Below are 26393 nucleotides of genomic sequence, written 5' to 3' on the forward strand. Positions count from 1 at the left end.
TCTCTAATCATGTCGCATGTCTCGCTATCAAAAGCTGTCAGAGCAGAGGTATCACTCTCTACCTTTAAAAGAATCTCTTAGGTGACCAAATGTATAAGCACATATGAGCTGAACAGAAAGCACTGTCTAAAGCCTCTGAACTCACAAACTTGCAGGTTTATTAAAACTGCCTTCAATAGTTTTTATTGCTACCGTGTACAGTTGTGTAAAGTGCTTTATTACATCTCCAGGAGATTAATATTGTGGAACCAGCACTTCACACATCCTTACACTAAATAATAAATAATACAATACAAAACATCTGCATTAAAACATTCTCGTTGTTGAAATTGCAAAGCATATGTAGGAAGAGCATCTGTTGGTGTGTTTTCTTAACTACAGCATCCACTTGAGATTATTAGGTAAGGTTGTTATTGATAAAAGTGGTCAAATTAAACTGCTGTACCACCTCTGCTGCATGATCCTTGATCTCCTCCGGGGTAATGGACAGTAATGGACCATCTCTTTAGTTTTGGCATGTTGACATCCAAAAAGGATGACCTGCTCCAGTCCATTAAATCAAACATTACAGGACCATGGCCCCAGTCATCACCCTTCAACAGCACTGCTGTCATTTGCAAAAAAACAAAAAAACAAAAGAGAGCTTTTTATAGCTTTGTAGGAAATATTTCTCCTAGTTCTGTCTACACAGAGCAGGGATTTCTGGTACAAACTATCAAGGCGCATGCAGCCAAGGATGTAAAAGTTCAATACTGCAATAACGCCTGCAATTGAGAAGCCACAGGAGAAGAGAAAAAAAAGTTTACTCTCTCAATAAAAGTCTGCTCAATACTGCAAGATACACCTATGTGTACAAATGCGGCATTCAGGCTGGGATGGGAGGCTGAGGCTTAATCTTTATTATGTTTAATCCATGTAAACGGATGATTACGATGCAGTTTTATCTGTAAAACTAGTCAAAATTTAGTAAAAATTTACACATTTTACTCTGACTCATGACTTTAAAGGCTCTGATTAGGAAACAGAAAATGTTCTCATATCACTTAAGGCATATTTAAGATAGGTCAATATGATAATGAAAAGCTTCTCTGATCTCTTCAATCTACTGTTGAGCAACTACTTAATCATGTGAGGTAATAAAAAAAACATCCTCGAAGACATAAAAACTACAAGTTTATTTCAAACACTTTATTTCCACAGAAGACCATAATTAACAGTATTTAAATATAGTTTGACATTTAGGCTGTAGTAGCCTTTGCAAATGGAAATTAACAGAAAACTATACTTATTATAGTTTCTGTTCTTTAAATATGCGTCCATGCATATGGTTTGATTCAGTGTCCCTTCAGGTTGAGTAACCATCACCAGAACACTGGAAACTCAGGAGAAAGACATTAACAAGCTGTATATTCTTGTTTCTGCTCATAAATTAAGGGTAAAATTGTGGGTTTCAAGGGGTTTAAATAGATACATTTGCAATTTATCCATAAATACTGCAATACAAATGTCAGCAGAATAATTTGGATCAGAATAATAACATCGAAATCCTGACTGGCTGAGAAAGATTGTGTCCCACACCATAACCTCAACTGATTACTGACAGCTCATCAGGAATCAGTCTCATTGATAATCATAAAGAAACATGAATATCTCCAGAGCTGATCAGTCCACTGATCAGTCATAGCGTCCTCTGAAATCTTCTGCTCCTTTTGGTTACACATCTACACTTCAGTTGTTTCATAGCGTCTACCCAAAGGAGGCAGAGATCTTTGCACGACATGGTCTTGATAGTGGATCAGATTTGAGGGGCTAAGTAAAGAAAACTGTCTGATAGACTTTATGCAAAATTCACAGGTTACCTCCACCAGATTATAAATATCTGCAGCCTGTGCAGACTAAAGCGCACCACAATGTAACAAGGCTTTAAGTGTTATGTGGAGTAATTAGGACATAGTAACCTTCATAAATAATTATTGCTTCAGATGCCTTATGTATCACACACACACACACCAGGTGAAGGCACTGGAAATGTTGTCCATGGATCGTCCATCATTATTCAGCAGCAGCAAAATCACTGTGTAACCCAGGTTTCATCACATTAAATATTAAAAAGAGCTTTAAAGTGTCCATGTCTTCGTCTAGTTCTACTGAAACTCTGCTAACACAGAGTTATGCCGATACTTCTTCTTCAACGAAGGTGAGGACGACGGTGGCGAGGAGGATGTCACAGGTGTGAGCGTGACACTGTAGAGGTTGGTGATAAAAGCCTCCCAGCCGCGACGAAACGCTCGGTCAAAGGCCTGAGGGAAAGAGGAGGGTTAGCACACCTACATAGCACATAGAAGAACTGACCTGAGAATGGTTGCTACGTCCAGCAAGTGGCTACTATTATCTATTTGAAAGTTTCCCCTGTGTAGACAGGTAGTTGTGTTCATTCTAGTTTGAGTTCAAAGGCAGGTGATGCTTCATTACTTTCCTTGACTCTCTGTGCTAAAGAAAATTATGTTAATTGATTATGTTGAGCTGTGTGCTTTTAATGTTTGCATGCTCCTATCTCTTGTTGTATTCTGACTAAAAGCCTCAGGTTACTGCTGGAGTTCACTGGAAATAACATTTCCGTGTTCGGTGCACAAGCTAACTATTGTCTTTGTAGGAGGTGCAGAATGACACTGCTGGTTTCAGGGAACTTACCAGGAAATCAACAGTCATATGACAAGAAAAAATGGCCTTTTGGGTACATTTTAATCTACAATCTACCTGTAAAAACATTCAGTTTTTGGACTTGGGTTGATTAAAAAATGTCTCTAAGCCTGTTTCTATAAAAACTGTTGACTTTGAGTCCTCTGGACTACTCAACCTGCACCTGTTATATAAAACGAGTATAAAATGAGTAGATAGAAGATTCTCACTTATACATATAACCAACATATACTTCTGATTGATCACATTCCTGAGGTGGTTATAATGTCCTCTACTCTCACTTCTCTGAGGCCCAAGGATAGAACTGGTTAACAGCAGAGGAATGTTTTTATGCTGTTGGTTTAGTAGGGAGGTCAGAGCTGCCCTGTTTCATTCTACTGATCAAAGGACATGATATGGGAGCCATAGGAATGCCACCTCAGAGTGTGTGTTTCAGTCCAAGCAGAAAATCTTTACGACATGCGAGGCAGGTAAAAGTACACGCAGTCCGCTGCACATTGACCCTGTTCTAGCTTAATACTTTTATGTCATTAAAGGTGACGTAAAGGAAAAGTCCTGTCCGAGGTCGTTTAATATGTTAGTGACATGTACCAGTGGCCGCTGTACTTTGACCCTGATGGAGGTGTATTATTAAGGTGATATGATAAGTATCCATGGTGATTAATAACTCAGTGTGCATTATATGGAGGATGACGGGGTAGAACTTTACCCTCTGTATCACATGCTCTGAGCGCTCGATTATATAACCTTATGTAAACCATTGGCTTAAAGTTTAACCAGGTGGAGTGAAGCTGAATATGCAAAATATATAAATGTGAGACAGAAAGCAGAAGTTCAGTTATTTAAACGGACAGAGACAGCATCTCACCTTGCGATAATTCTTTGCAGTGTTCTTCTTCAACAACTTCATTCCCTCCTCTTGTTCCCTCTTCATCCTCCTTTCCTCTTCCCCCTCCTCGTCTCTTCCTCTCTTTTTGTCTCTGATCAGGACTTGGTCATCCGCATCCTCTCGAGCTGGGAAGTGAACCAGAGCAGGCTCCATCCCTTTTCCAGCCTTTTCCTTTTCTTCCTCCATCTTCCTCAGTTTCTCTATCTCTACCTCGATCTTCACCTGGGTGTCCAGAACGGGGGAGTCCCCTGGACTATCCATTGCCTGGCTGGGCCTCTCATGTCGGGCTTGCTCCTCTTCACCCTTCCCCTCCTTCTCCTTCCTCCTGGAGCTTCTTCTCCACCTGCTGCTACGGCGGATGGGCTTCCTGCTCAGGAGAGTCTCCCCATCATCCTCCATCATCCCATCAGTGAAGTCAAACACTTCTTCATCTGCCCCAGAGTTGTGCATCACATTAGGAGATGAGCTCACGACTCCCCTTCCCCTGCTGCCATCATCTAACCCATTCTCCACTTCATTTCCCATTACCTCCACCCCCTCTGTGGCAATCTCAGGCTCATCGAGACGACCATAGAAACCACTGGATTTGTCCAGGAACTTTGGGGCCCGGATGGAGCTTCGGACTGAGCTCTTCCTGGAGTTCTTGCCAATCGTCATCTTCTCGTTGTGCTCTTACTCGTGTTCTACTCTTCCGCCTTCGTTTTTGTTACCTCTGAAAGAAAGGGGCAAGAGAGATTAGAGGTTAATGCTGTTGCATAACACAGCCCTCACCTTCACTCTTTGGGCCTCTTTCTCTCTCACATAATGCTTTAGCATTTCACAGCAGAAGTACTAGAAATTCAGGAAAAGTTCGGGGAAGTTTACAAAAAGAGATAGGTAAAATGTCACTGAAGATCATAGATGGATAATTCCACTCTAAATACCAGTGTCATGACTACAGTATTTGTGAAAATTTGCACACATATCAGTGTAGATCCATTGCTCTGGGTGGTATGTACTCTACAGTACATCTGCTATGCAAGAAACAAGGGTTTACGTCTGTGTGTGTGACCGGGTATGGGGGTCAGAGTTGATGTTATCAGTTTTGTGATAATAGGTGGATGTCAAAACTAAAGACACAGTGTTCCAACAGCTAAAGACAAATACGGACAGTCAGAGTCAGACTTTGAGACCGAGATCTCCTGCTGAATGCTGAACAGCAGCCAAAATCATTGACTTCACACTGGCTGTCATTGTCAGTGTCAGCATAGGTGTTGGTTAGCCTCTGATATTAAAAGGAAGGGACACAAATCACTTGTTTCCACAAATATGAGAAGAGGGCTAAAGTCAAATGTTTGTCCCGCACAATGCATAGAAGACAAAACCTCTGCTGTTGACATCACTTAATGGGCCATAGGTGTGACAGACTTTCTGAACCCAGTGTGATTCTGTTCACCTTTTCACTTAAGTTACACAAGAAGCCAGCGCATTCAGTAAACACAAGCTGAGAGAAATACACATAATTATGGTTATGTTCTGCCCTTTGGCTCATTTACCTTGGTCCTGTTTACTTTTTTTGCAAACAAAACAACAGCATCTACTTTAAGGGCCGTTGTTATGAAATTAAGATCAAGATTTGCTTAATTAGTTGTGAAAGGTATGGCTATCAGAAAAGGAAACAATGAGTTGAAGTGACTATCAAAAAGTTTTTGCATGAATCTAACATAATGAAAGAGTTCTTACCTGACGTCCTGCTGTTGTCTCTTTTCCCTCTGAGTGTGAGTGAACGACTGAGAGCTGGGCAGCTCTGCACACTCCTCTAACACACAACGTCACACTCAGGCCCTGCCCAAACCTGCCCCTCCGTCATCATCAGTGCAAACACACACACACACACACACACACACACACACTCAACTCACACACGCGCAACAAAGCACTCTCACTATCAAGGACTCCGTGTCTTCTTCTGGTCACAAAGACATCCTTCAACAACTCAGAGATAAAGCTCTGTATTAAAATCTGGGCCACAGATGGGCATGCTTACACACAGGCGTGTAATTCAGGCGCGCTCAACAAGAACCGAAACAGCGTAATCAGCTAAACATCTCCCCATCAGCAGCAAACAGCCTGCTATCAGCGACTATCAGACGTTAACTACTGAACCTCCTCCTCAGCTGACATAGTGATAAATCTTCAGGACTCACCTTTAACCTAAAAGGCTGATCTTCTAACTGCCTTTAACACACTAATAATCATCACCAACATCCATAAAACAAGGGAATGACACGTCACTATTCAAATCTACATGAGACTGATGTTGTCTTGAGTGAGGTTTTACATCTGCAGGTGATTTACAGTTCTCCACCCACTGCTTTATGAGACATTTATCAGTGGTTTGTGCACTTTTCACAACTTATAGTACCAAAGATACCAGTAACATTGAGGCCTGAGCCGATTTTGATACTTGAAGATAATACAAATCCGATATTAATATACCAGCCAGCAGTCTTTTCTTTTCTTTTCTTAACATACAGTCGTGTCATTAACAACCAGTCTGCAAAAGTGTAATTTTACATATTTAACACAAATCTACCACAATGTACACAAAACTAACAATTGTTATATATATATATATCACATTTCACCTTGTAAGAACCTGTTAAAGTAATATATCCTACGATTTTATAACTAGTACTCAATAAAACAACACAACGCTGACTGATTTTGGCTTACTGCTGATGACCTGTAAATGACAGCATATACTGACACGAGTGTGACCATTACACAACCAGAGGGCATCAACAACTTTCATTTTACACTGTAAAATATCAAATTTGTCACACTATGAATTAATCACAAAGTTAGGACTTAAAAGCTTATGTGAAAGCCTCTCCACTTAAACTTTTGCATTCCACAATAAAAGCAGAACATGTAGTTTAGACCCTGGTGGTGCTGTTCTTCACTGGCTTTCTTCCAGTCTCTCTTTCTTGGTTTCTGCTGGCACTTTTGAGTTCCCCAAGGGTCAGTTCTTGGTCCTCTATTGTTTAATGTCTGCATGCCTCCCTCTGTGTCTATCATTAGACAATAAAACATATCTGAAAAGCAGCCTGAAAACATCTTTTCTCCCAAGTTCTCTGTTGGTCCCTGAGTCTTACTTGTGTTGGAAATGTGCCGGAAGAAAACTTCCACTCTGAGATGTATTACAAAACCAAAGCACATTGTAAGGACAGTGTGTGCATGACCCCATTTCTGAATCTTCTCCTGTCACACAGGGTCAATATTAGAGATCACCACAGCACAGAAAAAGGACATTCTTTAGACATAACACAGGAATCCCCTCGACCCTGCCTGTGGCAGATGAATTACAGAGCTATGCGAGACGTTGGAAAAAAGGAAAATTCCTCCACATCTCTGTTTGAACAGTAATCGCTGTGTCTAGGTGGGACTGTTTCGCGGGAGCTGTTTCGCTGTGTGCATTGAGTAATGATCTCGGTGGCTGTTATTCTTCAGTCAGGATGTGCAATGATCTCTCAGCTTCTTGTACATGCATGCACATGTATACCGTGATGACACACCGACATGAGAAAACCGCAGAAACAAACAAACGTCCTGGTTAAACTGATGTGTTGTTCAAGACTGAAGGCGTGACACCACCTTCCGGAGTCACAGGTAGTCAGCTCAACAAGTGTGTATGTGTGTGTAAACCGAAGCACTTGAATGTCATTCTGAGTGAATCATTGGGTATTAAAGATGGTGTGTATCTAGCTTTATGACTTCAGCTCCTCCTGCTCACCTCCCAGTGCACCTTCATCTCATCTGTGCTGTAGACTCACACCTCCACACACTCTATATATGGTCACAATAGGGCAACTTCCCTGCCGATAGGATGTAACCACTGTCGGTCAAACAGGCCTGTAAAAACCTCCACTGTGCTGATGTTAGAGGACTGATGACACTGCCGGATGGTGGGTGCAGGTTACCATAGTCACCATCAAGCAGAGGCAAGTTGGGGTGATTAATGAGGCGAATCTGAAGAAAATCCGGCCAGTAAAACACCCGGAAGAGTGTTATAGAGTTATGGAGAAGCAGACAGAACAAAAGTGATAAAAAATGTTCAGACTAAAAAGTGTAACAGCATTAAGTCATCGCTCTGCCTCTGGCTAATGAAAAATACCACCCGACTCAGACAGAACAGATGTGCTGTTGGCTGGGTTTCAACCTCAAGTAGCTAGAAAACGGTTCGTCCAAATTTCTGCTTTTATGAATCACTAAGTGAGTAAATGGTGGCCTGACTTCTTAAAGGCATAAAGTCACAAATTAAACATTTCTTTAACGGCTTATAAAGATTCACTGAATATCTTTTACCTTTTAGAACAACAAATAAAGGAAAACAACCTGAAGCAGATGTAAAGGCAGTTGCTATGGTGATTTTCCCAGTTTGTAAATGCTGTTTGTAGCCGGCAGACTGTTGTTTGGATGGTATCAACCACTGTCGATACAAAAACTTGTTCATTCCGTGAGGAATTTTGTGTCTCCCGTACCTGCACTGCTCTTAAAGAACTCATTTTGATTATGTTTACATTGAAGGACTGTGAGGACAGTTGCAAACCCTTCAGTTGGCACCTCTCAAGGCAGTTCATCGTAGGGGTTTGAGGTGTGTTTAGTATCCGTTTGTTTTACAGTGTGTGAAGCTTGCCTCAAGATTTTACAGGCATTTAATTAAATTAGTGAAATGTTACTCTTGACAGCAGCTGCAACTGAAGCATGAAGACATGCACCAGTCTTGTTTCAATGTAGATTTACAAACTTGTGATGCTTCATTTTCTGGTGAGGTTTTAGGAAAATCTATTTGCCTCTCTTGCAAACTTACAGGCGATCCTCAGATAGTTCTTCTTTGTGATCTTCACAGTTCCTGCTCACACACATTTAGATTCGAATTACATTACATGTGCATTCAACTTCTGCAAATCAGCAGATTTCTCACAAACTGTCTTTGCTGGGACGATCAAACAAATTACGCTTAAAGGCAGCGAAGATCGTGTTTCTATTTAGTAAAAAACAATTGAATCTTTTTTTGTTCTTTTCTCTGCTGCAGTTAAAAATCACTTTTTTTTTTAGACTGCACTTTTCAAGAGGTAATGAAACCCAAAGTGTTTTACAGAGCAAAAACAAAACACAAAGGACACGGTAAAGGATTCATAAAAATAGCAATGACAGCAAAATGGCAAACTAACAACGAGTTAAAAAAATAAAATAAAATAAAGACAAGAACGAGCAGCCTATAAGGAGAAATGCACAAAAAGATTAGCGATTAAGAGCTGAGCTATTACATTTAAGTTTTAAGCTTGGTCTTAAAAGCAGAGACTTAACTGGTTTCAAATGCAGTTTCCCTCCTTTGCCTTAGAGTAAAACATCTAATGGTTATCTATTCGATTCTATCATGGTGTTTGAGTGCAAATTAAACCCAAAGCCTGAAATAAACTGTACCACACTTCGGTGTACACTCACCCGATTAGTGCCCTGATGAGATAGGCTGCTTGCATAGTGGCTGCATTCCAAGCACTTTTCCTCCTTTCTGACTCTCAAAGAGGAAGTTGGAAATTAGAATAACAGTTGATAATGAGCACACGTGTTTTTCATGATGTGGATTTATTTTCAAGGCCAGGGACACACATTATCACACAGTACAATGTAAGGAACAATATTACAGTCATAAATACATGAAGACCAGGAGAGAACATTCTCACAGGCACTAATTACACCGAGTTAACTGTTCGTCCAGTATCATAAAACAGCAGCCTGTTCGAGCTTTAACTTTACCGTTGATCTTCTGTTCTCTGACTTCAGAGGATGTTGTGGGAGATTGTCAACCACAGCTCGAGAAGTTCAATCTATATTTGAAGCTTTTTATCTAACAGCAGCTTTAAAATACTGCTTATTTCAAAGTACCAAGGGTTACATGCCCTTTAAGGATTAATTTAAGTGTTTTATTAGCTCATTTAAGTATGGGAATGCAACTCTGGACTACGCATTTTGCACTTGTGTACTGCAACAAAATATACAGCTATAGGCATCAGTAGTGCTGTGGCCTTATTCAAGTCCTCTCAATGGAGTCCACTGTCTGTGTGTTTTAAAAAAAGAATCATTCAAAAGCAAAAAAAAAAAAGACAACATTTATTCATTGTTTGCTCAGACACTGAAACGCAGCATCTAAGCTCTGAGCTACACTGGGTGTGAAACCACTCCATCCCATGCTTGAGCTGCGGTACAGTTGATAAGTTGCACCTGTTGTGCTTGTAACACGATTGCACGGCAGCACAGAGACGAGGCAACATCTCATTTCTTATATTTGTTCACCGTTTGGCATTAATTGGACCGCAGTTCATGTTTGCGTACGTCGTTTATACTTGTAAGCACAACATTGGCCAGGTTTTTTGTGGGTTTTTTGGCATATTACTTTAAAATCAAAGGTATCTAAACGACTAATTACGGACTTACAGAGACTAGTCACGCAAAAACAGGCGTCATGCAGTCTTGATCAATAATCAAACAACATGTCGTGACTGCACTGATCAGGGTGCCTGGTGTAAAAATATATCATCTCTTATGTTTATTACTATATATATTTACCATATATTTGACTATTTCTTTAGCACAATTGTTATCAACTACTGTTTGTTTATGACATATTACTCATTCCTTCAATGTCCTCGTAACATTGATGATTTAGAGGTTATTTCTATTCTGTCACTTACAGTATATGCATTAAATGTATCAGTGCCCCTTGTGCAGAGCTGGATCAGGAACAATAATAATAGTAATGATGATGAGTAAAGCAGCAGGATTTACCTTGAACACAAACAAATATAAACATGTAAAAATGTTCGGGTAAATGAGATAGACTGTTTTATACCGGCGCCCCCTCCAGGTGACTGTCTAAACTGCAATATCATCATCCATTGCGTTCATTTGTGAGACATCAAAATCGCAAAAAAAAAAATTGAAACCAACTTTGTGACACACGCTCACCCAGTACACAAACATTTACATTCACTACCTGACCCAAATGAAGCAGACAGTCATAACCAGGTGAATTTAAACAGACTTTTATCCCGTGTTTTCTGTTTTACAGTATTTACAATGCAGAGTCACTGGTGCAGCATTTAACTGCAGAGGGTGCTTTACACCCTGTGTGTGTGTGTGTGTGTGTGTGTGTGTGTGTGTGTTCCTCAGACCTCCACGGCAGGGTCTGAACCCAGTCCCTGTGCCTGCAGCGCCTCCTCTCTCTTCATCTTCGGTTTCTCTGTCCGTGTGTGCCACACCAGCACCTATGAAGCACACACACGACAAAAGAACGTAAAAATTCAACAAAAACATTGTACTGTGATTGACGAGCCTCACTGAAACTTTACAGAATTACATCAGAGAAAAAAGGAGCCAGTCTCCATCTGTTCCACACTAGAATTAATGATGTTAAAACAGACATAAACGCAGGTTCTCCGTCCATCTCTTTTCTGTTTCTCATTATCTCTCACACACACTCGTACTTTAGTGCAATTGTCCGCTTTGGGCTCCAGCTCATCCATAGTAACCAGACCCTTAAGGAAGCTGCTTTCCAGGAAGCCCATTGGTGCCTCTCCGTCAAAGCAAGCCTCTGGATTGTCCCGGACCAGTTTGACGGACACAGCGAAGCCGGCCATGTCCATCGGGAAGGGGCGACTGGGCCGCCAGCCGACATGAAAGCGAACCACCTTTAAAAAAAAAAAAAAGCATCAAAAACATCAAACAAGAATGAAACCGATGAAATAAATTTTATGGTGGAAGTGTAAAAATTGAGGTTTGGTTTTTCTTGAGACTAGACCAGTATAGCTGAGTTTTCCCAAGATATCTGGTTGAGTATAAAGAACTTAAAAAAAACAGAGTGGACAAACATAATCTCACGAGATTGAAGCTTCTGCAGTTCCTGGATGTTGATCTAATTGGTATCACCCATTGATGTGATGTGTTATTCCTTGAACAGCGGCTCTCATCTCGTCACTCAGCAGGGTTACATGCAGTTGATTCGAGATTCGATTTGAGGAGATTTCTTTTGTGTGTGTTTGTGTTGTGTAAACATGCTTTATCATACACACTGCAGTGGTTCCTCACATAAACACGGGCACCTGTGTAAGAAAAGGTCCCGAGCCCTTGGTCCCACCAACTGCAGACGTGGATGAATCCACAGCGTAAACATTCATGAGCATGCTGGGTGTATGAGGATTCAGGGCCACGCTTCAGCGTGAGAAAGTGGGCCAGCCTTAACGTGCGTGTTGGGAATCAGTGTCACGTTTGAGTCTGATGAAGTAGCACAAGGTTTTAAAGACGGCGTGATTTCAGTGGGTTCGCATTTACATAGGTTTTAATTCTCTGGGTGAGTTTGAACATCAACAACAAGCTGACAAACGAGCATCTACCTTTCCTCCTTCAACAACGGGCCTCTCATATTTCATCCCACCAACCAGGCCCACCGGCCACACTGACACTCGCTGGGTGCTCCTCATCTGAATCAAGACAAGAGGATGTTTGAGTATGCAGGCATTTGACACTGATAGGGGCAGTTAATTCTGAAATACAAGTCCATTTCTCACCTCTTCAAATATCTGCAGGCTGTATGTGTTATCATCATCAGCAAAATAAACCACTCCTTGCTGTTTGTCCTCTCCTGGCTGAGGGCCTCTGTCCTCTCTGAGCCACCGCAGTCCCTCGTTTCTCTGCTCGACCCCGCGGGGCTTCAGCCAGCTGGGGTCACCCTGAGGTGGAGGAAGAGGAGTCAGATCCATCTTTGAAAACAGTGCTTTTGTTTGTACTCAAATGAGGAAAAGCGGCAGGAAGAATAGGCGTTTGACTCAGACTTGAGCTCCACTGACCTCCTTTAGTTTGCGGTCCTTGGCGGTGAGCATGTGTAGGTGTGTGTAGGTCAGGCCACTCTTCATCAGGAGGTCGGTGACAAGGGGAGTCTTGTGCGATGAGTCCTCCACCACGATCCAGTGAAGCTGAGGAACATGGAGGAAAGTCTGGGACAGGCGAGTCAGCTCGGCCTTCTGCACCAGCCTGCGCACACACGTAAAACATTGACATTGATGTTTAGGTTCTGACCGACGACATCATGTGACAGAGAAGAGGGAGGAGGGAGCAGCTGAATAAGAAGGAAGACTACCTTGCATATGTGGGAGTGATGACAAAGATGGTGGGCAGGGAGGGATTAAGTGGCTGTTTCGGGTTTTGTTTAGTCGCCTGCAACTTCTTTATTTGATCTTGAAGATGGTGCAAATCCTCCCGCAGACGAGATATGGTTCGGTCCTTAGGCATGACGTGCTCTGCACAGTCACAGCGCTGGCCTGCGTAAGACAGTTCAAAGTTCAAAGAAGAATTCCTCCAACATTTTAAAAATTTTAAATTTCCATTGCTCCAATCTGGAAGCATAAATAACATTGCAGTCATTTTTGTCCTCCTGTTGTAACACAACCTTGAACCATATCTGTGTAGTCTCGAGGTCACAGGTGGTTTAATTTGGTTGACGCTGGAGCTAAAATATGGCTCTATCATAATTTTTTTTTTACTTATTTCCAAAAATAGAGAAGATCCATGTAGGGATAATAAAGAATAACTTCCTAATTATCATAAGTTTTCATATACAACATAATACATTTCTCCAAATAGTTACACTTGATTTCTTTGTTAACAATATATTTTTATTCTATACTTATATTCATTTAATTACTTTGGGGATTTTGGAGTTATTGGAAGCCCATTTGGTTATTTCACGCCACCGCCTAATACAGTTTTTTAAAAACTATTATTACTTATTTTGGTGGATTAAATCTGGATTTAAAAGGCGCACTGCACTGTCAACCTACCAAGCTGCATCAGTGCATAGACGAGGCCCATCAGAGATACCATGAAGTAGAGCACAAACACAGTCTTCAGCTTTAGCTTCATCCTCGTTGCCATGGCACCCTGATAGGACGAAAATATGTGAGACAAAGAGTATCACTTCCTCAGGACTTTCCAGTAATTGATTTTCTTTTGTTAGTTTATAGGTTGTATCTGAGGAACTAAAAAATATTCAGAAAATAATTAAAAACGGACAGGTAGCTAGCCAGCAGCTAACAACTCCCATTCAGCAACTTGAGACGCTAACAGTAAAACGTTGAGCGTAGTTTTGTGCATGCGATGGGGTCGAATGTTATGAACAATTTGACAAACCAGTGTAAGCTAAGCTAAACAGAAATTAGCGCGACTATCATTTATCTGCGCTTACCAGCGGCAGGAAACGGCAGAATACAGGACTGAATGCAGGGTGATGGACTCAAAGCTTCATGTCATCTTTAACGGGTGAGTGCAAAGGCACCCCAGGGCATCACAACATCCATTCATTCAGTCCAGTTAGGACATTTCTGCAGAAAATGTACCAGCAACTTCCGGTTTCAGTGCGACCCGATAACGAGTCCACCTTGAAACATTTACAATCTGTTCCGACAACGTGGACAGATGAAACTGTATGTTAAAAGTATAAAATTTGAGAGCGTATTGCGGTAAAAGTCCATTTACACATAAAAATATAAGTTGAATTTAAAAGAAAATTCAAAAAAAAAAAAAACGAAAAGTCAGTATGAGATTTAAAACCGATTTAACAGATCTTTTTAAGCATTAAAATTTCAACCATCTCAAATTACGATCAAAATAATTTCTATTCATCTATTAATTTTTATACACATCAAAATTACGTGTCAATATCTTTCCCCCCCATAAATGTTTTTTATTTTGATTATGCTTAACTCTTACTTCCTTTTTTCCAGGTAGAAAGTTTTTGCTAATACATATCCCACCTTCCTGTTTTTCCCTAAATGACAAAACTTGCATCTTTTGTAAAGTCAAACAACTTTTCTTTATTTGTAACATACAAATAAAACACTGACAAGGCAGAATGACTTTCCCTTTCATCATCATTTATGGACAGGACAGTAACACTCACTCTCAAACATGGGAGTTTTTCTTGATTCAACATCATGTTTAAAAAAGTGTTTTACCTGTAAAAGGCCAAAAAAAGAGGGTAGAACCACAACAGCTTATATATATTTATATATATGTCTATATACATAAAGAAAAGTCCAAGAGAATTGTCTGAAATGTCAAGAGGGTATACAACAGTTTTTCTAAAACAAACCCAAAAAAAAACAATAAAAAAAAAAAACAACTCACTGACTTCAAAACAAACTGGTTGAGTTTGAGCTCATTTTTCAACTTATATTTTTACAAAATCATTTTAACGCCAGTGAGCTGCTTCTTCTTCTTCTTTTTTTTTTCCTTCTTCTTCAAACACAGCCCACCCGCTGAGATTGAATGCAACCACTGAGCACTGATCTAGGGTCAGATTTACTTTCATGCAAAGTCACATTGTCAAGGAACTAGATGAAACTAAAAACTACATCGTCTACATTGACTACAGGTTTTTTTTTTTTTTTTAGTATTCTGGTTGTGTTTAAAGTAGAGTTTTAGATATTCTGAAGTTTCTTTACACATGACGGTGTGAGACAAACAGAAAAGGACTCCAGATCAGAGCTGTGGGTCAGTCAAATCCAGCAGACAGCACGCCACCAAGATGGCTGTTCATAGGACAGATGAGGTTTGATTATGTTTGATTAACCTGAGAGACTGTCAGTCAATTGATCTACTACCACTATGTACAACAACCTCTTTCAATTGTAATCTATGCAGTACAAAAAATGAGTTACTGTACTATAAAGAAGGTAGTCTAGTCCTAAAACAAGCAAAACGTTGACGGCTTTTGCTGTTCACGATCAGACTCAAACAGGAGAGAAACGGCAATGTCACAAGGTGATAAATGTTCGTTCGTTTTCCACTGAAAGCGACCACGAGCTTTCAGCCAAGGATGTGGACCAAAGTGTTTGTTTCTTTTTCTTTTGTGATAAATAACAACTTTTGTTCTTCCATATAATTTCAGGCTGATTCACATTTCAGTCTGCAGCTTCACATACTTTGACCGGGCACTAAACCGTATAAAACCTTGGCCTTGATATGACCAGTTTAAAAGCAACTCAAAACGTACCAACTCAAGGCCCTCACAGTATTTCCTAAAAAAAAAAAAACTAAACAAAAACAAAAAACCTTTACATCCACAATCTCACTCCTTTAGACCACATATGAAGTCTGAGTTAGCGGACCACAGGCCTGGAATTAAAGAGTTTTATAATAAATCCGTGACACGGATTCTAACTAATCCAACTTTCACTCGAAAAAGTCAAAAACGGTCTCAGCGTCCTTTTGACTTTGTCTAACGATGCAACATCTAAAATCCTAAACTAAATGTGCTGGCATTTAAATTATGCTGGAACAGTTCTCAGTGGATGAGCTGCAGATGTGAAATTTGCCTGAATCTTACCGCATGTCTGCATTAACTTTAAATGTCATCCTTATGTCTTAAGCACATTTCGATTAGTACGAAATATATAAGTAAGGCTATTAGACTTAAGAGGGTTTTTCGATGCTGGATCGCACGGTGCAGCTAAAATTCAAAAGCAGCAGCGACATAATCCTGATTCAGACTGTGACTTCTTTTGTTAAAAAAATATGTTGTGATGCGAGCTGCTGATGGCGGGCTGGGAACACGAGTTACAACTGTGTGTGTGTGTGGGGGGGAAGTGAGCTTTCAGTGCTCTGGCATCACTTCCAACTATGCATGATGAGACCGCTACAAATCCACCACCATGTTAAATCAATATGATTTCACATGAACAAAATACGCAGGCGATTTGGGGGGGGGGTTAACAATGCAGCTAAAAGTATCACCAACACTGTCGAAATGCTCATCGGTGCCTCTTTGAAAAGAAGAAAAAGAGACGAGCAGGATTAACGCCACTTCACAAAAGGTGATAAATGGAAGCAGCACATAAAGAGGGTCTGCTCTGATCATCCAGCACCTTCAGGCACAAACACACACAAAAAAAGAGATGCCGGGGTGGATGTAGTTTAACAGGGGCGAAGCGTGGGAAACTCATCTGTTACACGACTGCCTCATCTGTGCCTTTAACATATATAAACATAAGCGATGGTGAAAGGGAATGGAGGAACAAAAAGTCATCAAATAATGCACTTCCACTATTCAAACAAGTTGTTAGTGAAGCAGGAGGCTGTTTCTGTTGAGTCTCTGATCAGGGAGACAAAAAAACAAAAAACAAAACAGGTCAGGGTTTAAAGCTGTTGAACATTTGAATAGGGAGGATCACACTGGGGCATTTGGGGATGGATGAGGTTTAACAGCATGAGACTGGTGAAACAATATAAATATTCTACTTGGAAATATGAGTCAGTAAAGGAAAAAAAAGGCAACACTGGAGAACATACCTCAAAAACTAAAATGGGGGGGGGGGATCTATACATTTAGCTGTGGACATACTATAACTATGTAACAGTAGTATCACGGACCAATGTGGCTGAAAACAGTGCCGTTACTGCTAGCTGCAGTGCTTTTGTTACCTACCTAACTTAGAAGTAATAAATGCATAAAACATGAGTTTTAACAGTGCAACAGGGCTTCTCGTGGTCTTACATGGTATATTTAGCCAAATCCTGCAACCCTGTGGAACTCAGTGGAACCAGCAAGTGATCTTACTGTGAGGTACGCAAGATATCACTGGGTGTTATACAGAAACTCCAAACCTCCTCCTCCTCTTCTTTGCTTAGTGTACCTCGAGTTAGGGCATGATTTAAACATTAAAAAGAATTTACTACTGCTAGAAAAAAAGAAATCTATGTTACACTTGAGAGAGCGGAGATGTAACAGTACAGTCCGGTACATCAAGAGATGATAAAACGTAAACACTGCCTTAGCTTTTACTTGACTGGGAACGACTAACGGTCATTAAGAGGAATGAGAGAATGGAAAAGAATGGCACTGAGCCAAGAAGTTGGAAAAGAAAACGCAATGTGTGAAAGCTCAAACTGCATACTGCCTTTGAAACAGAAAGACACACATAAAACAAACAAAAGAACTCTGTTTTTAAAGGAAATAACATCAACGACAACAACAACGAAAAAAGCCAGAACGCCGCTTTTGTGTCGGCAGGCAGGCATTCTACCAGCGGTTAATTTCAAACGGCTCCCTGCGGCTGTTCAAACTCAAAACGCTTAAGCTTTCACACACAGCCATGAAAGTTGCTGCCTTTTAACCAATAATAGGGAGTAAGTGGAGCCAGTCAGTGGCAGCAGCCGCCACAGTGGCCGCCTCCGTGGGTGTGTCCCGCAGACGCCTCGCCGTGCTTGGTCCGCCTGCTGAGAATCTCATAGGAGCAGTCGTCACCACAGCAACCGGACATGCTTGGCGAGGTCTCATCGATCTCAAACCTAGAAGAGGAAGAGGTGATTGGACTTTCAGACAAATAATGAATGAATGACTTTTCTGCCTTGTCTAAACATTTGAAAACAGCGATCCACAGTGACTGCTCAGTGTGGAAAGCAGAGATTAAACCTGCTGTACTGCTCTTTAAAGCACACCTGCAAGGTCTTGCATTCAGAGATGTCTATCCGCGAGGCTTTGAAGAGAGAGTTAATAAAGCCTTTTTGTCCGGACACGATAATCCCAGCTCCGGACATAAGATGGGATTATCGGGGCTCTAAACGGGAAAAGTTTTAACGAGGCTTTGGAACCCGTTTTCCTGTTTGACAGCCAGTCCTTTGGCTGTCGAAATCCCAAGGAATGGTTTGAGATTAGACACCAGCTCCAAATCAGTTTCGTACATTTGTGGAAAAGTAGACCATAGGCCCCTGACGGGTCTGGTAGTTCTCCTTTGATTGCATCTACCTGTAACTGGTTACCTGCCACTCTGACTGAAACTCTACAGACTGTAGTTTGTGTCAATTACAATGATTAAGTGTGCGATGAGTGCAACTGAAAATCCATACTCACCAAGAGTGAATCGTCTAATATAAAAAAAGGACATTTTAAATCGTCCACCTCTGGACATGTGGCATACTCACTGTAAAGCTTCTCTGAAGAACTGGTAAGCCCCGTGGTTGTGTTTGAAAACCGTCAACATCACTTTCTTCATCTGTGTACTGCGCAGAGAGAAAAGGAAACAACACATTTATCTTAGTTTCATCTGACTCACGGATGTGAGCAATTTGTTACGCAAACTGACGCCTGCAGCCTCTGAGCGTTTTCAGCCTCTTTTCAGTTTGATCCAGACTCCAAGGGAAAAGCCTGAGAAGTTCTAAATGGCTTTGGTCAGAATAAAAATAACTTTGCTGTTTGCTCAAACCAGTCAAACCAGTTCTTAGATCGAACCAACTTAGAACCAGTTCAGCTCTGCTGACTAATGAAAGTTGTGTTTCCACCTTTTTCTGCATGGAAATATTTCAGAGTCAACTTCTGCAACACTGCAAACTTTAGACTTCTTTCACTCGTGTTACAGAACTACACTTTTGACCTTCTGATGGGATCTTGTGATGGTAAGAAAAAAGGTTGAATAATGCTTTCATTTTTTCAACCAGCGGATCAAAACTGTTCACTTTCAGCGAGCAGCTCGGAGGTTTCTTTTCCGAGATCATCGGTTTTACAAATCATCAAATCTAGTGCGAGATCCTGACCCAGACAACTATGCAAACATGACCACGGCAGCAGTTTTTACCTGTTGGCGATGAGCTGTAGTATCTGGATAAGAAACTTGCCGAGCCCTTTCCTCCGCACTTTGCTCTCTAACTGCACCTCGTAGCTGCGGAGTCAAGAAACGCAGTCAAACCCACTTCAAATCTCATCTTAACAACCACCAACACACAGGTGAGCATCTTACCAATATAAAACCTCCTCCCCACACTCCACGTCGAATCTGAAGTGAGAGAAGGCCAGTGGGGTGGAGTCGGAGTCGCGGGCCAGCAGGTACCAGGCCCTCTCGTCGTTCATCTCCTCCCTCTTTTCCCGCTCCTTCCACCCCCACTCGCTCTGCTCGTATCTACAGCGACGGCAGAGAGAAAATGGGCTCCAATGTGACCTGGCGAGGTAATTTCAGCCTCACCCTCCACCCCCCACCCATCATCCTGCTACTGGACATGTTTTGAAATCAAATTAAGCTTGGACTGACTGGGAGCCATTTGCTAAATTGAACTCAAATTCTGGCAATGTGAGAGGAGATGAAATGTAGTTATTACACTGTCAGCATCTACTCTGCTCTCCCCTCCGCATGCTCCTCTGTGTGCTCATACACAAGCTATACTGAATAAAACAAAAATCCGCTGAGAACAGACTTCTTACAGTGTCTGCATGTTGGCTCTGGTGAGTTCAAAGGCCCACTCCACAGACAGCGGGTTGAGGGAGGTCACTCTCTTACATTCTATCTGCAGGTTTAGCCTGGATGAGACGACAAAGGCAAGAATGTGTCTTCATGAGTCCAACGCCATCAAAGTGGCAGACAAACAGACAGAATAGTGAATAAACCAGTGCATAAAGCAACACTTACCCATTTCTGTCGTACTTTTTGAAGGCTGGGAAGGCAGCCAGTGGGTCATCAAGCTGTGGGAAGGAACAAAATTCAACTTTAGAACATAAAGGGATCAAAAGCAGCCTAATGACCTAAATAGCACAAAATGGTGCCAAGAAAGGGCTGTGAGCATCATTGCTCCACTAATCACTCATAATAAGACAGCAAAGAGCCAAAAATGTCCTTTCTATTTGGAATAGACAGAAAGGTGACAATTTAAATGCCTTGAGCTCTGAAGTGAGGGGTTCTGTTATGATTTGGGGAGCATTTTGTCAGCGTGGTTTGGGTCCACTTTCCCTGTGAAAGGTGAAGTTAACTGCAAAGGTATAGGAAGCTCATCCAAGTGTTGACTTTTATCATATGGTGAAGCATGTCCATCTTTGGACAGCACGCTCCAAAATCCTCATCAATAAGGAAATATTTTCTGGAGGAACGGCCACATAAGTTTCTTTACGCCCGGTGCGCCTGTTAAGTAGTTGAGCTACATCACGAGTTATTCTTAAGGTGAGGAGAATCTACTGAGAACAAGACAAAATGGCAAATGCGCCATTCGTTCAGCTGAAACAATGGACTGAGTCAAGACTCGTTCCTGATGGAAGATAAACCCTGGCGGGCCTGTTAAGAGCTTGTTGAGGAAGCAGCTGCAGCACAGTGAGCGTCCGAGCTTTGTTTTCATCCACACTTGAGTTCAATTTACTCAGACTCTAACCAACCTGCAAGCTGTGCATTCATCTAGACACTGATTAATTATGCATAAAGAAACATATGGTGCTGTATTTAGCTTCTCCCGTCATGTGCTCATCACATTATGGGTGTGATTAAAGCGAGGGCATGCCTAGCTTTGGCTGTCATTAACTTGTAAAATGATGAGCTTTAAATGCCATGTTCAATCCAATCTGAAACAGTATGAAAAACAGAAAAAAACAAGTGATGAATGACTTTGTTCCAGCACAGCCAATACAAACTGCAGGTTTATATTCAACCTTTATACTATCATAAACTGATCAAATTTTACAACCAGACTATTCCTGTTTTTTTTTTTTTTTTTTTACATTTTGCCGTCAGCAAAAACCTCACCACACTGGTTAATCTGCCACTAACTTACCTTATTAGCTGCGTCCACCTTGGCACACACGGCGTCCATCGCCGCCCTCTCCTCCAGACGCCGGGCTTTCTTTTCCTTTGCTCTGTTGGACTTCCTCTAAACCCCAGGAAATGAGGAGGTAACGGACGGGGAAATGTGTTGAAAGGGAGCGAAAAAAGGACGAAAAACAAAGAGAGTGACAAAGGAGGAAAATGATACGACAGCAATGCATAATTACTGGATCAAAAAGGAACATGTAAGACAAACTTGATCAATTTCCTTTTCCATTTCACATGATCAACTGTAACTTATTCTTTCAATCTTGATGTAGTGTAAAGTGTAATGTAATCAAATAGTAAAAGATATACCGATAACATAAAAAAAGGAAATCAAGAGAGAAACTAACTGGTCAGATGATAAGAAATCGCCATAAAACATGGACGGATAGATTAAAGAGGCCCTCTCAGAAAGGAGCCACCGATCCAACACATAAAATGTCAAATGCGCGGTTTAGAGATGCAAGAAGGAATGTCGACACATTAATGCAATTTATGCAATGAATGGTAGTTGTTACAGCCAATACTTCAGGCCAAATTAAACAAAGTGAAAACAGGACATGGCAAAACACCTCCTTTTGTACCCCTGTGCTTTTTTACACATCAAAGTGCAGAGCTCTAAATGGGACCTGCAAATATCTCCTGTGTTGCAGCCTGCAGACCTAAATTTCTGCAGTATTTTTTCTTTTCTTTTTTCACACATGCAAGAGAACAAATGACACAGGATCAGAGCAAACCTCAAACCCTAGAACAAGTACAAGCAGGAAGATAAAATAAGACAAACAAAGTGAAGTTCAGTTATGCAGCTCAAACTGCATTCGTTACACTTATATAAGAAAACCATATGACATACGACTGCAGGCACGATCATCTTGTCAGTGAATTCCTGCATTAGAACAACAACAATGGCAACTAAAACAAGAGCATTTCTTTCATTTGAGTAGCTTAGTCATGTGTTAAATAGCTGGTGCTGCAAATAGCTTGCCTTGTGGGAATTTCTTTACTGAAACCAACACTCGGACATAACTCACTAAATTCTAAGCATCAGCAAAGGCACAACTACAAGTCACACAAATGACTGACTGCTCTACAACAAAGAGATAACTCATTCCAACATCTGTTGTAAACATCTTCCTATCAATTGGGTAATAATATAATACATAATATATCTATTATAAGCAGCGTCCATGCACCCTTGGTGTAACATTATGCATCACCCTGCTTGTAAAACCTAATCTATTTAGATGCCAAGTTGAGCAGAAACTATGCCTTGACGCTACATGGACATACAAGTTGGAGTCAACTGAATTCCTTCATTCCAGGCCTGAACAGACGAAGTAACTATTATGAGGAGGAATGCAATGAGTTGCCAACTTTAGCACAGAGCATTAACTGAGTACCAGGCACAGAGAGGCTGCAGACTGAGCTGGGACAGTGGAAACACGTGGATGGGTTTATTAAGACTTCGGTCAAAGTGGAGAACAAATTCAAGTCTGCTCCCAAAGACTTGCAAAAGTTTCTACTCAGCTGTAAAGCATGAGAGCAGGCCTGGCTGTTGCAGAGAGATACATTCATTTCCAACAAGCCTGAATTAATCAACCCCAGGTGGGAAACACATCACACTCGGGCCTGCTTGGTTAAGATGAACTCACACATACAAGTGATTAGCAGTAATAGCTAGCAAAGCACTTGCGATTGTAGCACTGGTTAGCGGCTAAGGCAGGCTGGCTAACACTGTCACTACACAAATGAGGAGCTAAAGTGTGTTCAGCGGAAAGGACAATGCGGCGATCATTCAGAAAATCCCCCGCGAAGCCAACTGTGTGCTTGTGCTAATGGTACAATGCTAACTAAGAGGCTGTCTGGGGCAGCTAAACGGCCAACCGATACCTTTAGCTACATCCATCCACCATCTCTTCCTTTCCCTCATCCTTCCCTTCTTTTCTCTCTTCTCGTCATCAGGTATATACAAATATCAAACCTCTACATTTCATTCTATCACCCAATACCGAAACATTAGGCGAAACACCCGTAACTCACCCCCATTTTGCGGTTGTGTCTGGTCGGTCCTCCCGGAGAAACACACCTCTATTGTCCCGGTGCTTTGCTGTTGCTGAGTTATTAGTATCGTGACTACAGGCAGAGAGAAGGGGGGCAGATTAATGTGACAATGATAGATGCTGTGCTAACGAGGCTAGCTGGATTCAGTACTGAACGACGGAAATGAGAGGAACAGCGGCAAGTCACAAACGTGATTAAAATATCTAGGTAAATCTGGTATTTCTCTAAAAGTCGGATTGGCGCCAAGACTGCGAGGCTGAATTCACCTCGGTTCCTTCCTTGCCCCCTTTCTTCTTTCCTCTCTCCTTCGCGTCCAACTGTGCTGCATTCAAGGCTTCCTTCCTGACCTCGGAATTCTGACAACCATATCGTTACAGTAAAACTCCACGGAAAGGAAATCCTGCAACTGCCCGTAAATAACTTGTAAATATACTTGGTTTTTTTTGTTGGCTACCTTCAAACTATTTGTAACATGTGTTTTTGTTTACATAACTAATCTTTTTTTTTTTTTTTACAAGGAAAAGGTTGTGTTCAATGTCCTTCCGGTGCTGTTGGCGGTATTATGGTATTACGACCCTTAAAAAAACACAATATACATATAAATATATCAGACAAAAACAAAAACATCCTGGACTCATAGTCGAACAAGTTAAAGTAATGTTTGAGAAAAGTGCACCATGATTATCAGCACTCAGCATCACGAAGTAATTGAGTTAATGAAGTAAAAAGTACATTAGGTTCTTCCGAAATGTACGGACTGTACTAAACTAACCTACTTTAACCATGCTTACAGTAAAAAAAATAAAATAGGTACTTTCGTAACATTTTACGCCTCGAGGCACTTAATGATAAACCAGTTAAGTGAATAAAAGACAGTCAGTTACATATCTATATTGCCACCATATCTTTAACAATTATCGTTCTTAGTTGCATTAACGTGACGTATTGCTTTTTACGTGTCCTTACATGATGTTTTTTAACATTTTTTTCCTCTAAGTTCCCTCATGAAGGCAACAAAAGTTATCTGGCAGCGGTGGGATTCGAACCCACGCCCCCGAAGAGACTGGAGCCTTAATCCAGCGCCTTAGACCGCTCGGCCACGCTACCTTATGATCATTCTTGAGAAACTGATCAAATTGAAGTGATTGATAATATCGTATGTGAGTAGAAATTGCTTCACATCTGGTTTTTAAATCTCAAGTAGGAGCACTGTCAAGAGAGGACCAAAGGTGGTCCAAACGTCAGTAGCGGGCTGGCTATCTGGTGAGTTTATGGTTGACTTTAGACACCCACACTCACCTTCATTCACCAGTGTCAAGGCCAAAATGTGGGACACAAGAAAACTGTGGGCTAACCATTCTTTGCTGTGTATGTATTATTAAGAAAACGGTTATGAGCCCGCCATAACTTGTAGTGATATAAAAGCTAAAATTTGTATGTAACAAAATGTCTGTCGTCTATTTGCAGACAAAGAAATGTCCCTGCTGTGGCATGAATGAAGGCGCCATACAGCAATGATAGCATAAAGGGAAGACATTCAACTGACAAATAATTATAATGAGAAAACAAAGATTTAACAAGAAAATGTAAAATGCCATTAATCCTTTCATGTTTTGTTGATCTGACATGAGTGCTCCACATAAAGAAAGATTTGCAGGAGAAAGTGTCTCACTCTCCCTCCAGTACATACATTTAAGTCATTTGAGTACAATAAACTCTGTTTTGGAACCAGTCCACAGTCAGATTTGTTTTAAATTTGACATAATCGTGATGTGGAATACTTTATCTCAGACTTTCTGCTTTGTTATCCATTTCTATAAGGTGAAATAATTGCAAAATTATTAATCAGGATAAAGAATGGATAAAGTCAGGTGTCACTTTCTTGAAAAATTGGTCCTTCTAAGATGGGTTGGAGGTGGACTGACTGAAACAGTACATGAGCTCGCACAGAGCCAGTTTTACAATTTTACAATTGTAAAACAGTTTTACAATTTTACAATTGTAAAACAGTTTTACCATTCAGACCCTCCAGTAAAGTCAGACTAATTGGTATCATCACACTGTGTGCTGTGAAACAAATATTGCACAAAAAATTTACACGCTCGTGTGTCTGACTCAACATATCATATCATTTAAACAAACTAATCAACTAAAACAAGAAGCAGTTGTTGTCCCAGGTCTTTGAATATTTACAATTATTCCAGGTGCAGTGTGTCACAGTGACCACTAGGTGGGGGTGTAGGAGCGTGAAATCAACCAAGTCACAGTCGAGCCCGGTATTTTATACCGAACCTACAATTAGGCCCCGACAAGCTAAATGATGAAGCGGTATTGAAAGTGTAGGGTTTTATTTTAAGTTTTACTGCACTGGTTTCCACTTTTAGCAATCATTTACCCTTGACGCCAGCTACAGCAAACAAACTTTAATGGCAGGGTGAAGCATAAAAAAAGATTGTGGTATCTTATCCTGCAGCATAACAGACAGATGGGCACATTTTTTCATTGAATGTTAAAAAAGTACCTTAATATAATACGTCAAACTAATACTTTGGATTTTTAAGAGACGTAAACCAACAAAAATTTATTTTTTGTTGGGCCAAGAGTTTGAAAGCACAATGTTGAAACTGAAATGGTCTTATGTTGTCTTATATTGCAAAGAAAAGCAGATCAATGACAAAGTATCAGCTCTGACCTGATATATAAACAATCAATAATTTACGACCAAGTTTTGTCATGTGAGCTGTGAACATCTTGAAAGTTATTGTGAATCAAGATATAAAGTGCAGACTCTTCGCTTTAATTTTTGGATATTTTCATCCAAAGTACAAATTGAGTTGAACAGTTACAACTTTTAACTCTTTACTGTACATTGCAAATGTGTTCACACTCTGACATTTTACAAAAATAATTTGTTGGCTTACAACCTGAAAAAGGTTTAGACATTTTATGTGATGGAACTAAAAAAAAGCAACAGATGAGTGATGTGTGCATATGTATGTTCCATTAGGTCCCTTCATGTGGAATCTAAGAGTCACATGTTGTCAGTAAGACATCTGCCGTGAAAGAGTCTGCAACATGATCTCGAAACA

General features: G+C 40.8%; 3 protein-coding genes and 1 non-coding gene across 4 annotated transcripts; all 4 read right to left on the reverse strand.

The window, feature by feature from the left end:
• Nucleotides 1-1422: 1422 nt before the first annotated feature.
• LOC140281853 (uncharacterized) lies at nucleotides 1423-5410 on the reverse strand. The gene is made up of 3 exons (XM_072376351.1): nucleotides 5312-5410; nucleotides 3569-4301; nucleotides 1423-2300 (listed from the first exon to the last, which is right to left on the reverse strand). Exons 2-3 carry the CDS (start codon nucleotides 4244-4246, stop codon nucleotides 2145-2147), a joined length of 834 nt encoding a protein of 277 aa, XP_072232452.1. The 5' UTR covers nucleotides 4247-4301; nucleotides 5312-5410; the 3' UTR covers nucleotides 1423-2144.
• Nucleotides 5411-9199: 3789 nt separating this feature from the next.
• Nucleotides 9200-14035, reverse strand: b3gat3 (beta-1,3-glucuronyltransferase 3 (glucuronosyltransferase I)). The gene is made up of 8 exons (XM_072376624.1): nucleotides 13872-14035; nucleotides 13468-13567; nucleotides 12768-12948; nucleotides 12478-12661; nucleotides 12199-12360; nucleotides 12025-12111; nucleotides 11119-11322; nucleotides 9200-10899 (listed from the first exon to the last, which is right to left on the reverse strand). The coding sequence occupies exons 2-8, from the start codon at nucleotides 13559-13561 to the stop codon at nucleotides 10801-10803; spliced, it is 1011 nt and encodes a 336-aa protein (XP_072232725.1). The 5' UTR covers nucleotides 13562-13567; nucleotides 13872-14035; the 3' UTR covers nucleotides 9200-10800.
• Nucleotides 14036-14472: 437 nt separating this feature from the next.
• naa40 (N-alpha-acetyltransferase 40, NatD catalytic subunit) lies at nucleotides 14473-23610 on the reverse strand. The gene is made up of 8 exons (XM_072376521.1): nucleotides 23284-23610; nucleotides 21209-21304; nucleotides 20083-20135; nucleotides 19878-19973; nucleotides 19420-19578; nucleotides 19258-19341; nucleotides 18608-18685; nucleotides 14473-17974 (listed from the first exon to the last, which is right to left on the reverse strand). The coding sequence occupies exons 1-8, from the start codon at nucleotides 23287-23289 to the stop codon at nucleotides 17827-17829; spliced, it is 720 nt and encodes a 239-aa protein (XP_072232622.1). The 5' UTR covers nucleotides 23290-23610; the 3' UTR covers nucleotides 14473-17826.
• Nucleotides 23611-24329: 719 nt separating this feature from the next.
• trnal-aag (transfer RNA leucine (anticodon AAG)) lies at nucleotides 24330-24411 on the reverse strand. The gene has a single exon. It is a non-coding gene; the product is annotated as a tRNA-Leu (tRNA).
• Nucleotides 24412-26393: the final 1982 nt, after the last annotated feature.

Source organism: Leuresthes tenuis, unplaced genomic scaffold (assembly GCF_036924035.1).
Source record: "Leuresthes tenuis unplaced genomic scaffold, fLeuTen1.0.hap1 SCAF_22, whole genome shotgun sequence".
Lineage (NCBI taxonomy): Eukaryota > Metazoa > Chordata > Actinopteri > Atheriniformes > Atherinopsidae > Leuresthes > Leuresthes tenuis.

What these genes read in the sequence shown, in the direction of transcription:
- LOC140281853 (XM_072376351.1), bottom strand. Translation starts at nt 4,246, where the DNA reads ATGACGATTGGCAAGAACTCCAGGAAGAGCTCAGTCCGAAGCTCCATC. An exon ending in CTGCAAAGAATTATCGCAAG is followed by an intron (nt 2,301 to 3,568) that starts GTGAGATGCTGT and finishes TCTTTCCCTCAG; the next exon opens with GCCTTTGACCGAGCGTTTCG.
- b3gat3 (XM_072376624.1), bottom strand. Translation starts at nt 13,561, where the DNA reads ATGGCAACGAGGATGAAGCTAAAGCTGAAGACTGTGTTTGTGCTCTAC. An exon ending in CTATGCACTGATGCAGCTTG is followed by an intron (nt 12,949 to 13,467) that starts GTAGGTTGACAG and finishes TGTCTTACGCAG; the next exon opens with GCCAGCGCTGTGACTGTGCA. An exon ending in CCGTTGTTGAAGGAGGAAAG is followed by an intron (nt 11,323 to 12,024) that starts GTAGATGCTCGT and finishes TTTTTTTTAAAG; the next exon opens with GTGGTTCGCTTTCATGTCGG.
- naa40 (XM_072376521.1), bottom strand. An exon ending in AGAGCCAACATGCAGACACT is followed by an intron (nt 19,579 to 19,877) that starts GTAAGAAGTCTG and finishes CCGTCGCTGTAG; the next exon opens with ATACGAGCAGAGCGAGTGGG. An exon ending in CTACAGCTCATCGCCAACAG is followed by an intron (nt 18,686 to 19,257) that starts GTAAAAACTGCT and finishes CTCTCTGCGCAG; the next exon opens with TACACAGATGAAGAAAGTGA.